The 13,443-nt window shown below is 35.9% G+C and overlaps 1 protein-coding gene across 1 annotated transcript in view; it reads left to right on the forward strand.

Annotated features, from left to right (window-relative positions):
• The window catches only part of RIC1 (RIC1 homolog, RAB6A GEF complex partner 1), a gene marked incomplete at its 5' end in the record, with an annotated part of 101,007 nt that overhangs the window by 67,282 nt on the left and 20,282 nt on the right, over positions 1-13,443 (forward strand). The window contains 8 exons of the mRNA XM_082656894.1: positions 469-517; positions 2,144-2,296; positions 3,972-4,175; positions 9,069-9,107; positions 9,427-9,537; positions 10,385-10,474; positions 11,096-11,256; positions 12,209-12,344. Coding sequence (XP_082513020.1) covers positions 469-517; positions 2,144-2,296; positions 3,972-4,175; positions 9,069-9,107; positions 9,427-9,537; positions 10,385-10,474; positions 11,096-11,256; positions 12,209-12,344 — 943 coding nt within the window. The remainder of the gene's footprint in view (positions 1-468; positions 518-2,143; positions 2,297-3,971; positions 4,176-9,068; positions 9,108-9,426; positions 9,538-10,384; positions 10,475-11,095; positions 11,257-12,208; positions 12,345-13,443) is intronic.

Here is a 13,443-nt window from a genome sequence, read left to right on the forward strand (position 1 = left end):
CCGGACCAGGGCACGAACCCATGTCCCCTGCATCGGCAGGCGGACCCCCAACCACTGCGCCACCAGGGAAGCCCCTCAAGTAGCTTATTATCTAATAAGAGTGGTAAGCTATATACATAAATAACTAGTAGGAAATGAAAAATTACATTATCTCATTGGGTTAATGTAGGTTAACTCAGTGGGTTGATAGAACTGGGTTAATATCTCTGTCCACTTCATATACTACCCTGAACTTCAGTCCTGATATAATGAACACACCTTCCCAAACTGCATGACCCTGTTAAGTTATTTAGTAACCGGAAGACTGTATCTCAGTGATATACCTAGGTGTATTAACCAGGAGTCTCATATTTCATACAGTATTGTGTATTTCTCATTCTAAGGAACAAAATCAGTTTTTTAAAATTAAAGCTAAATATTACATGCAATTAGAAGACTCTTCTTAATTAAGTTTCTATTGTGTTTCAGTTATAGGTCTGATGGTACCAAAAAAGATCCCCTTAAGATCAACTCTATGGTAAGTTCTTTCTATAAAATATTGATACAGTGTGAAAAACTTGGTTTTTTCTTCTTCTCTCATGTTGATCTGATAAAATTACAAAGCTATTCTAGTCTCAGCAGACTCTTATACAGTTCTTGCTTTGATAAAAGTATTATCTTTAAAAATCAGGAGGCTGCCCAGTTTTCAGTATTTGATTTTGGTTTTGTTTAGATGTGTCCAGCAAGCCCTGTCATCTCTGTGAACATACTAACTGTTGAAATCAGGCCTTTGTTTTTCCAAAGCATACCTACATTTCTTATGGGACTCAATAGCACCCACTTCCCATGGCCTCCTTTCTTTTAACATAATGTGAAATGCTCATTGGGTCTTCTTCCTGGAAGACATGTGCTTGTACGTTATTTGAGCATATTTAAAATTTTTTCCATAGATGTATGTCAAAAGAATTGTAGTCCCTGTTGTAACAATATTTTTACTATCAATTTTCAAGAGTTTCTGTAGAAAGCAGTGAGGTGTAACCCCTGTCTTTACATACAAACATTTTCTTTCTATAGCCCTCTGTGTACCATCTTTGAGGAATTAGTGGCTGTGAGGCTTATCACTACCTTTCTCTGCTGCTCCACAGAGGAAGGCATTTTCTGATCATGGGTTTCTCGAAGAATTAAGACCACCATGGTTGCCTTCAGTAGGGGTTCCCAACCTTTCACCACCAAGGATCCCATTTGATGGCTCTCCTCACCTCCATATTTTAAAATAAGTTTTCAAACACCATTTCTCTGACTGCCAATCAGTGCTTATGAATGCCATGCAGCAACCAGTGTTACCTGCCTCACTAAGTTAATATTTTAATCACAGCTAAGAATCTAAGCATTTTAGTTAACTTATGCAACCAAAACTTTTCATGGGAAAGCAAAAGTTCTATTCAACTTCTGAAATTTTGGAACAATTCATGGACCTCTTCTCCCCGCATTAGTATTTTCTTGGCCTTGCAGATTGGGAATTACTAATGTTAAAAAAAATTTTTTTTTTTTAACTCTCATGGAATCTCGTTAATAGAATATTGAAATGAACTGGGCCTGGAGAATTTATTTGAACCCTCTCATTTTACAGAGGAAGAAACTTATACCCCAAGAAACCAAACAGCTTGGCCAAGGTTGTACAACAAAATGGTAGCCAAGCTGGAGTGCAAAACCCTAGTCTCATAGCCTCCAATCCAGTGTTCTTTGTTCTGTACAAAACTGCATCTGTTTGGGTGCTTCTTTGTAAAGCTTCAGCTATGTAACATGGGTCTTCTCTCTGTAAGGAATTTCTTTGTATTTGAGAGGCAGTTAAATTAATGGTGAAGTTACAGAGAGCAGTAGGCATTTCTTAGGTTTTGGAGCTAAGATTGGTGTGTAGTGTTTTCACTCTTCTAAGTGGAGAGCAGTGATGGTTTCTACTGGAGATCTAAGATGTAGTAGATGTAGGTATAATTCTTGTCTGTGTTGTTTGTCATGGTTTCTCCAGCCTTCAGAAGTCATTAATAATGCTGTTGTTGGTTATTTCAGAATTTGAATATTTCAAACCGGGAAAAAATAACAAACTTTTTATTGCTTTGATTTTCTTTCCCTGACTCCCTTCTTCTTTCCCCCTCCTCTCTCCAAGAGCTGGGGTGCCGAAGGCTATCACCTATGGGTAATCAGTGGATTTGGTTCTCAAAATACTGAAAATGAGTCTGACTCCAAGAGCATAGTTAAACAGCCTAGCATTCTACTGTTTCAGTTTCTCAAGAGTGCACTCACCGTAAACCCTTGTATGGTAAGTTTATTTAATTAAAACTCCGTTAGTTTTTTTTAGTGGCTTTCATATTTGAATATGACTCTTCCTTATGACAATTTTATTTCTGAGCAGGTTTTGCTTTTTTTTGGCCTTGTGGCATGCAGGATCTTAGTTCCCCAACTAGGAATTGAACCTGCGCCCCCTGCAGTGGGAGCGTGGAGTCTTAACCACTGGACCGCCGGGGGAGTCCCATGCTTTTTTTTTTCTTTTTTTAATAGGATCACAAGCAATTTGAGGAAAAGCAGTGTTTACAGATTCATTTGAGTAACCTGAGTAAAATTTAGTCTTTGTCTGAATAGCATTTCTCAAAGTATGTTCCACCAGGCACTACTTGTGAGAAATATCAAGAGCAATTACGTAGGACAAGAAGAATTTCTGTTGTCTCTTAAGTGTGAAATAAAGGAGTTAAACAAAGCTGTAGAGATTTCTTTAACATAGGACTCAAGTCTTTAATATGCTGATGTGCATCATGAAAGTCCAGGAGTTGGTATATAAAAAGCATTGTTTCCCAAGCTTATTTAACTATGAATTTTTAAGGAATGCCTAGAAGAAAATAAGCCTAGAATCCTGCTTTGGGAAACACTGCCCCAAATTATAACATAAACTCATGTTTTATCAGTCTGAAATAAGATATTAATATGATATATTGTTGATATATAGTAACAGTGATATGTTATATGATAGGGGTGCATATCTTAGTATCTACCACCAATGGGTTTTTAAATATTTGGTGCAACCAATTTCTAATTAAAATTTATAACACATTGAGGAAGAATGAAAATACCCTGGATCTCAGACCTCATTACTATAGCTGAATAATAAGAAAAACAAGAGTAGAGGATTTCTCCTCTGCTTGCACATCCCAAATAAATAATTTAAAAGCACTCCGAGTTTTATATCAAGACAACATTTGGACTACAATGGGAAGGTGAGTGGCTGGAGTGCTGATCTAATTTAAAGAGTGAGTGAATAATCTGCCCACATTTGAAAACACTCGCCTTTAATTAAAAACCAGGGCATAATCACAGAGAGTTGAAACTATATTTTTGTCTAAACATCCTCAGAACCTGGTACACTCCTTGGTACTAACCAGGCTGTCACCAAGCAATTATTGAATTGTTCTGAACCAGGACCACAGATGTAGGCTACTCTTCCTCCTCCCCATGATTTAAAAGATCCTCCTGTATCCAGTTATCCCTGTTCGTAATCCACTCCCTCTTCTTACCACGTGGGCACACGGATGAGCGTATACACACAAACAGTTTGACCAGACATGTTTTCTTACTACCATTCATGAGGTATCTTATATGAAACTAGTTTGTAAACTGTAGACATTGAATAGTCTTATTCAGTTTTCAGGTGGAAAATCTCTCATAGCACTGCCCTGGGCATGTTTTGGAATCTGTATGATAAAACAGACTTTAACAAAGATTTTATTTACACTGGGAAGTAATCATTAAAATGTTGTCTGTTAAATATAACAGTGTGTGAGATTATTAGGTAGTCTTGTCCTCTGTGAGGAAAATCAGCATTGAGATGTGTGGTACATTTCCAACAATAAAAGTGAATTAATGTATTACTTACTTTCCCCTACCTTATACTAACTTGTTTTTATTTGCTTCCCTCCCCTCTGCTTCCTTTTTCCCTCATCTAGAGTAACCAAGAGCAAGTGTTGCTTCAGGGGGAAGATCGATTGTACTTGAACTGTGGAGAGGCCTCACAAACCCAGAATCCCAGGAGTACTTCGGCACACTCTGATCATAAGCCCAGTCAGGAAAAGAGCCCGTTTGCAGATGGCAGTTTAGAGTCTCAGAGTTTAAGCACTTTACTTGGTCATCGGCATTGGCATGTAGTGCAGGTAAGTCTTCAGATGCTGTTGACTGTGGACTTAGTCCTTGGTAAGATAGCACCCTGAAGCACATATTTAAGTATTTCATTTGTTGCTTTAGAAAACTGAGAAACTTTGTAAACTTCTTGACTGTCATGTCTCTCTTCTGCTGTTCTGTGCTCTTGTCCTCTTGTCTTCTCCTTTCTTTCCACCTGATGTAGATTGTATGCCCACCTACTTTAAGTCCATTAGTAAGTGAATAGTTAAAAAAAACTAGAAGTTTATGCTTTGTCCTCTTATTGTGCAAGACTGTTTATTTTACTTCCAGCCTATTTTTGGTATAAATTTAGCTCTGGATTTGCATAGGCTAAAGTGTAGTAATTTAATGAAAAGTGACAATATTGATTAGTACCTTGTGCAGCTGACCTTGTAGTCCTAATGGGGACACATTGAGGTTAATTGCCTGACTTTGGACCCAAATTGCAGACTTCTGATTAGTCTAGAACCTTAGTGTTAATAATTTTATTATTACTCAATCTTGTACCAGATTATTATTAAATTAGCAGTTTCTTTTAGTAATTCTGATACATTGACATTTAATATAGAAATTAATTCTGAGTTTCGATACCAAATAAAATTAATTTGGGTAAATCAGTAAATTGAAGTTTCTTGAAAGAAACTTTCACACACATTTCAAAGTCCTGAGTGTTTTCTTCCCACTTTTCATGCCAGAGTGTCTTAGGTACATCAGAGCCTACTCTTGGATTAGTTTCTTTTAGTCATTTTCTATTTCCACAATTCTTTGTCTTACTTCTACATTCTGTACTTTTACCTTACTAGCTTACTTCAGCTCCCATGTTATTTTCGGTTGACTTTGAGAGGAGATAATGAGAGACATAAGAATGGTCATTGTGTGAAAAATTGAAGGAGGAATATCTCCTACATTGACATGTGGTATACACTAAAAGAAAATGTATTTAACTTACATTAAGAAATTCATAAAATCAAAACAATGTGCATACCATTTTATAATTAGTAACAGTTATTAAATAAAACTGCATCAGCTACTTCCTTGACTAAAATTTTCCACTGCTCCCTTCTCTCCTATAGCCATTTCTCTGCTATTTTCATTTCCCCATACTTTGAACTATTCATTCTACACTGACCTAGCATCAATGCCAGTTCTGCCTAGCCAGGTCTGTGTTGCCAGAGAGCCAAGTAGAGCAGAGGATCAAAGAAGGTAGGTCTGGAACTCAAAAATCCATCAGGCAATAACAAAAATTGAATTTCCTTCCAGCTCAAAAATTCAGTGATTCTGTGATTCATAGCCATCTATAAAGTATCCCATATTAGAAGCATATAACACTGATTTTACAACTTCAGGCAAAGTAGATACTAGCAAGATTCTTCTGTCATCCTGTTCTTTAGGTATCTAAAATATTTAGAAAGATAAACTTGTTTAAGTCTAGCTTTACGTAATTTTTTCAGTTTCCTTAAAACTAATAAAAATAATGCTAGAGTTGTACTCCCCCCAAATTAAGTTATAATGGACTCATAGAATTTTTAGAGCTGGAAGGACCTTAGCAATCATGTAGTCCAACTAGGTTTTATACATGAGGAAATTGAGGCTCAGGGAAGTTAGGTGACTTGCCCAAGGTCACACAGCAGAATAGTGGCAGACTCTATCCTTACCATGATATAAATTAAAGTAATAATCAAACCTGTTTTAAAACCTAGGTACTAAATGTTGAAGCATATAATATACTGCTGACCTTGATCTAAAACTGAGAATGTGCCTATTTGACATTCTTTTTACTTGGAGTTGCCCTATGCTTTGTTTGCTGGCACTCCAGCCACAAGAGTCAGTGCAGCATTGTGGTGGTGTTCGTTTGGTAGTGTGGTTTACAGTGTCCATATAATGTTAATGCTTTTAACTTCCAGACATTTTAGCCATTAGTAAGTATTCCCTGAAGAAATGTGGGTGCCTGTTTAATTCCCCCTTCAACATATGCTCTTGTCTAGGATAAGTGCCCGCATCCTCCATCACAATGGCTTTGTTTGTGTGGTTTATACTTTGTATGCTTCTTGTACAGCTTAGAGTTCATCACATGAGCTCCAACTAATTCTGCTCTGTCTGTTCCTCATCTAGACTACTGGATTTTTTTTGTTTGTTTAAGCCTTCTACCTTACACTCGTTAGTTTCCTGGTCAGAAGATTCTGTGTTAACCATGTTTTCTCCTTTAACAAAAATAACACAAATACATACTTGTCGGAAGCAGGGTAATGTATCAGGCACTATGTTAGAGAGGTCAACAAAGAGGATTGTAAAGGCTATTTCATTTATAAATGATTTGCTCTCATTCCTACAACGTGTATCAAATGTTCTGGGTATTTGGCACAGATCATATCTCCTAGGGTGATGGCCCTCACAGTCTCACCAGTTACAGAAGAAAGTAGGCTAGGTAGGAGACATGGTTTTAGCAGAATGACTTCAAGGGAAAAAAGGTAGATTTAGGTTCTCCAAGAGACTGAAAAATCCTAAGATGTTCAGAGTAGAGATTCTGTACCTTAGCACTGAGTTTCCCAGTGGTATGACATGACTTTTGTGCCCTGACTATGCATTCCTAACCTGAGTTTCTTCATTATTCATTAGCCACCTCTTTTCTTACTTCTGCCATTTCCTGTTCTCAGTATTAGGAGTGGAACTCAAAGTTCAGGTAACATATACATCTCCTGGGGCAAAACCAAGTTTTTGTTCTTATTTCATAGCATCTTCAAGACACAAAACCATATGAGAAATAAAGCTTCATTTTAAGTTTTGAAAGTAAACCATTTGTGGCATCTCATATACTTTTGGAGGGTAAAAGAATTTGTTTTCTCCTAGAGATAGTCATCAGAATGTGATCGTATGATAAGTTAACCTTGGTTCCCATGATTAGAAACTCTTCATGTTGGAGTCCACTTTGGCAGTGAGATCTCACTTCCCACTTTACCTGCCCACACATCTCACAAATACTTATGAAACACTAAGGTTTGGGGAAAGTCGGGGGTGGGGTGTTTAGTGTCATGGATGGCTAGCTCAGTTGTGCTCCAGGAACATCCTTCTTCAAGTGACTATTTTTATTTTCTTCATCCAAAAAAAGAATTTCACTTACAGTGTCCTACAAAACTACTTTCAAATTTTACTTCGCCACCTGATCATTACCTCAGATTATCATTATTCTGAACTAATTCCACCCATCATAGTAAATTTTACTGGTTGGCCTGAATAGTACAGCATATCTGTTAAGATACAAGTTAAGCATTCTTCAAGCGTATCTATCCTGACACAGTTATTTTTAATTCTGTAAGGTAGGCTTCCACAAACCAGCACTGGGGTTAAGAACTTCCTAATGTACCAAAAGCTGTTAATTTACTTAGATTTTAGGTTGACTTACTGGATAATAAGTGAAGTCTAACAAAAATAGTTTTATAAATAAATTTTATCAAGGTTAATACAGATGTTTTCACTTGATTTTTGCTTTGTCTTCACATTACACAAAGAATCTTATTGGATTTGATTGCATTTACTTGGCTTTTTAATTTGACTTTCTCTTTTTAAATACGTAATCATTTTTCTTTGAGTAAACGGAAACTAAATTAAATTGAAGGTTCTCTTATTCCAGGAACAGAAGATTTTTCCTTTATTCTGTTGTTCTGTTAATTTTCACATTGCATTCACCATGTGCTCATGAAAACTATTTACTCAGCAGGCTAATAGATCACAGTCTCAGTAAAGCTAGACTTAAGCTACATTGATACCTCACAGAGGATTTTTTAAGTTTAAAATTCTCAGAGTGACACAAAGACACTGTGTACAAAGATGTAAGACAGACGACATGGAAAGATATATTTATTGCTTATATTGCAGATAAAGAGTTAATATCTGTAATATATTAAAAGTACTTGTAGGTGAATAAGTTGAACGCCCCAGTAAAAAGCAGTAGCTTATACACACTTTTATATATATATGGCTGTTTGTTTAGAGATAGCAATGATATAACAGAAGAATTTCACTTTGTATTTTGTGTACTTTTATACTGTTTAAATTTTATAAGCATGCATTGCTTTTTTATTAGAAAATGTAAAAATAATAAAAGAGAGTTCTACTAAAAAAACATAAACAAAACTCTTGCTGAGGCTCTGATTTTATTAGATAAGGGTTTTTTGGGATGGTTCATATCAGCGGACCCAAACTGTTCCATCTACACAATTCTTGGCTGCCTTAGTAGATGCTTCTCTAAATATCTTTTGTCATTCTGTATTTATTGAGTGTTCAATATTTAATTTAAATCAAATAAAAACAGTGTAGAGAAAAAAGAGGAAAGCCTGATGTCTAGAAACATATAATGAAATGGTTAAGACAGGAGTTGTGAAATATTGGCTGCTAGTGTAATACTCATTATTTGGGAGCACTTTTTAAAAAACAATTTATTTTATTTTTGGCTGTGTTGGGTCTTCGTTGCTGCTTGCGGGCTTTCTCTAGTTGCAGTGAGTGGGGGCTACTCTTTGTTGCGGTACACAGGCTTCTCATTGCGGTGACTTCTCTTGTTGTGGAGCACGGGCCCTAGGCGCGCGGTCTTCAGTAATTGCAGCACGTGGGCTCAGTAGTTGTGGCTCGCAGGCTCTAGAGCACAGGTTCAGTAGTTGTGGCGCACAGGCTTAGTTGTTCCGCGGCATGTGGGATCTTCCCAGACCAGGGCTCAAACCTGTGTCCCCTGCATTGGCAGGCAGATTCTTAACCACTGCGCCACCAGGGAAGCCCTATTTGGGAGCACGTTAAACATTACAATAAAATTAATCTCATGATGTTAATGCTTTTACTTGCTTTACTTTAAAATATATTTCAGAAGTCTTACCAAACTGATGTGTTATTTTCTATAGATTTCCAGCACCTATCTAGAGAGCAATTGGCCTATACGGGTGAGTTATTTGTTACTTTGTTGGTGTTAACTTTCATTGGATAGCATTTGCTGCAAGAGGTATTCTGGGAATTGAGCCTTTCAGTGGGTGCACTGATAAAAGTAAAATTTCAGTACTTGCTTCCTTGTACATTGTTAGTGTAACTATAATTTGGTCAAATGTAACATGTATAAATGTTAAGATTTTTGAATTTAGCATTGTACATTTAATTCTCTTAGCAAATGTTTATTAATAGTCTGCTTGCCTGACATAATCCTCAGCTCTTTACGCCTAATTAAAAAACTCAAGGAAGCGCTCTTAATTTTTTTTTTTTAATCAGTTTTCAGCTATTGATAAGCTTGGACAGAATATTGCTGTGGTTGGCAAGTTTGGTTTTGCACATTACTCTTTACTCACCAAAAAATGGAAGCTTTTTGGAAACATTACCCAGGTTAGTCTTTTTGAAATTAAAAACCTATTTCTCAAAGTATGAGAGAACTACAATATGAAATAAGTATAAAGTAAACCACTGTTTACTTATTAAAAAGTAAAATCAAATATTAAAAAGTGACACTGGATTATACTAAGGGTCAGTTCTGATGAAGTACTTGATATTTGATAAAAGATTTTGTATTGAGATAGTTGGTTTGTTTCTAATTCTTGTTAAGATCAGACACTATAATCCTGTAACTTGAGGATTTACTCTTACATTCCAGGTAGAGTTCATCAGATATGATCGGAATAAATCTCCACAAAATTTGAGATCATTTCCTGCTTGTCTGTGTATGACATAAATATTTGGGTAGCATACAAACATATGCAGTTGGATTTTGCAAGAATCAAATAGGAGGAAAAGAAGGAAGTTAACATTTAATAGGTGCCTACCGTGTACCAGGCACTTCCACATATGTTATCTCATTGTTCTTCATAACAACCCAATGAGAGCACTATTGTTACTCACCATTTTATAAAAGAGAAACTAGGATTCAGAGTCAAGCAGCTGATAAATGATAAACCCAGAATTTAAACCAAGGTCTGTTGAATGTGGAATAATGATGCTACATGGTACCCAGTTATTTTGAATGATGTATTTTATGTCTTACAGAAATATTTATTTCTTTCAAAGTAGGATGTGAATCATTATTAATAAAGGCCCTAGAGTAATACTTATTGTTGAGGGGGGCGGGAAGAGAGTAGAGCAGAAATAATTAGAGCTTTCATTGTCTGATTAGGAATATTTTACAAGTCTGTTACTGGCAGGAATAAATGTAAATATGTTTTTTATATTTTCTTTTAAGGAGCAAAATATGATTGTGACAGGTGGCTTAGCCTGGTGGAATGATTTTATTGTCCTTGCATGCTATAACATAAGTGATCATCAAGAGGAGGTATGTTTTTGTTTTCTCAGAAATAACAAGATTTTTACATTTTAAAGATATTAAGCACAGTTTGGTTTTTATATAAAAATAACCTATTGAAAATGAACAAAACGTTTTACTTTTTAATCAAGAATTTGGCATTTTTAACAAATGGGATTTTCATTTCAGGTTACTTAAAAATTTAAAAGGATAATCAGGATTTCTGTGATAACTTTTTCTAAGGATTTTAGCCATTAGACATTCTCTATAAAGTTTGTAAATAATAAAAAATAGTTAAAAGTTGAGAAGTTTATAAAGATAGCTGTCCTTAGAGATTTATTAACTTACTTATTTCTATATTTATTTTTTGAGAAACTACTGATCTCCCTGTATCAGGTCTAAATGCGCAGGTCTAAAAGGAGTATCTCGTAAGAGTACATCACAGTTTTGATCACTTCATCTTTTAGTTATTTGTAGAATGAGCCTACCCTGTCAAAATATAAACATCCATTTTTTATTAATGCTCAGATTAGTCTTTAACTCCTCTTACTTGAAAAAGTCAGTAGATAATAAAACAGCATGTCTAAGGTATTTAGTCATCCATGGTAGGTATCTTGTTTTTACAGTTTTCTTTATTTTTGTTTTCTATAGCTCAGAGTATACTTGAGAACGTCAAATCTGGACAATGCTTTTGCTCATGTCACCAAAACACAAGCAGAAACATTACTGCTTAGTGTCTTCCGGGACATGGTAATAGTATTTAGAGCAGACTGTTCAATATGCCTTTACAGTATTGAAAGGAAATCTGATGGGTAAGTATATAACGTATGACAGGTCACTTTTTGCTCCTATTTATCATGTTTCCTCTGTAGTTTTTATTTCTCAAAACAGTTATTCTGATTTTATATTTAGTTTCCTTTGTTTTAGGAGTTAAAAAAGCAAGGAATTTTAATTAGTGATATTCATATAGTAGTTATTTTTTAGCTACCAAAATAATTAAAGAGCCTGTACCAAGTTCTTCAGCTAATCTTACTGGACTCATTTGAGAAAAATCCAGTTCGGGATGGGGTAAAGCTTTAAATACTAATTTTTTTTTCACAATCTTGAAAACAAGTGGTTACTAACTATCCTGGTGTTCTAGAAACTTGGGGAAATTTGTAGGAGTTTACAGCTTTAAGGCCTTAGGAAGCATGACCTTAGAAGACTCATTAATATTTTAACTGAGCTAGATGGCTGTAGTCTGGGAAAGGAAAAACTGTCAGACCTGTTGGAGCTGCGTGTTGCCTATATTCTTGGCATCTGGCTGGCTTGCGGCATTTAGACCATTCTTCTTGAGTTTTATTTTGTTCTCAAATAGTTTTTGTTTCTTTTTTTAAACAGCTATGAAGTGCATATTTGCTGAAGTAGCTTATAATTGAGGAGTAATATAAAAATAAAAATTAACAAATCTACTAGCCTCGGAACGCATGTCTTTCTCAACCAACTATTTCTCAACTGACTAAGCTATTCCTATAGCTTCTTCCCAGTTTATTTCTTCCTTTCTACATCTTACTGCCTTTTTTTCCCTCCCTCATTTCCAGATGTGTTCTTGGGTGCCACAACCTTGTTGGTCTGCTGTTTAAAGGATACTTGGGGAGGAGAAAATGATAGGTAGAAGGCATTTGGGCCCATAAACATAAAATCTCATACTATTAGTAGTGGAAAAGGAAAAAACCTCATTAGCATTGTTGTTGAGGTGTATGGGTTTCTTTCTCTTTTTTGCAGTCCAAATACTGCTGGTATTCAAGTTCTTCAGGAAGTCTCCATGTCACGCTACATTCCCCACCCTTTCCTGGTAGTATCTGTCACTCTGACATCAGTGAGTACAGAGAATGGAATCACCTTGAAAATGCCACAGCAGGTACCATTCTATTATCAGAGTTCTTTAGAGTTTTCATTTCAGTTTTTTGTGTTTTAATTTGATTTTAGGAACTATTAATTGTTCAGCAAATACATACTAAATGTCTAGAATTTGCCTTGCATGAAGCTGCTGGGTTACAGTGGCAAACTAAACAAACATGGTTTCTGCTCATACTATAAAGAAATAATTACATACATAATTAATTACAATTGTGATGTGTATACCAAAAAGTAATATGGCTTACTGTGTATAACAAAAACCTGGAGTAGTCTAAGCAATCACAGAAGATTTCTAGATCATTTAAATTGAAACCTGAAGAACAAGTGGCAGTTATCTAAGTAAAGAAGGGGAATTTCAGGCAGAGGGAACGGTATTCAAAGGCCCATAGATAAGAGAGAACATGACACCTTCAGGGAATTGGAAGTAATTTCAGAGTGACTGGAACATAGAGTATTAGAGGATGAGAGTCTTATTGATAATACGGACTTTGGAGTTTGTCTGAAAGTCTAAAGTGTTTTAAGCTGGATGTTATTAGATCTAAGCTTTATAATGTTAGAGAAAACATTACAAAGGAGGAAAATGAAACAGAGTGGGACACAACTGGATGTAGGGAGAGCAGCTGAAAGGCCATTGTAATGATCTAGGTGAATGGTGTCTGTGGCCCAAACTTGGGTAGGGAAAAGAAGATGGAAAGAAGTGGAAGGAATATGACATATAGAGGACTCCATGATTAGTTAATTATGAACAAAGAGAAGGGATAATCCCATAGCTTCTGGTTAAAGTAGCTGTGTAGGTAGCAGTGTCACCAGGACCCAGGTATTATAACTTTCTATTCCAAGCCGCCTTCCATTATACCACTGGTTTCCAAACTTCATGTCAATGTGGAACCCATTTTCAAAGGAAAGTTCTGTGCGGATTTATTTGTCATCCCTGTCTGCCCAGTCTGTCTTTTACTTCCTATTAAGGCACTTCCACTGAGTGCCTGTAAAATACAGGTCCCATTTTTCTCTGCAAACTCTATTTCATGTAACAAGATAGTCCTAGTTGATAAGGGGAAGTTATCTTTTACAGAAGAACTCTAGCTAAAAGATATGGAAGG

The sequence above is a fragment of the Grampus griseus genome, assembly GCF_964374135.1.
Source record: "Grampus griseus genome assembly, chromosome: 6".
Lineage (NCBI taxonomy): Eukaryota > Metazoa > Chordata > Mammalia > Artiodactyla > Delphinidae > Grampus > Grampus griseus.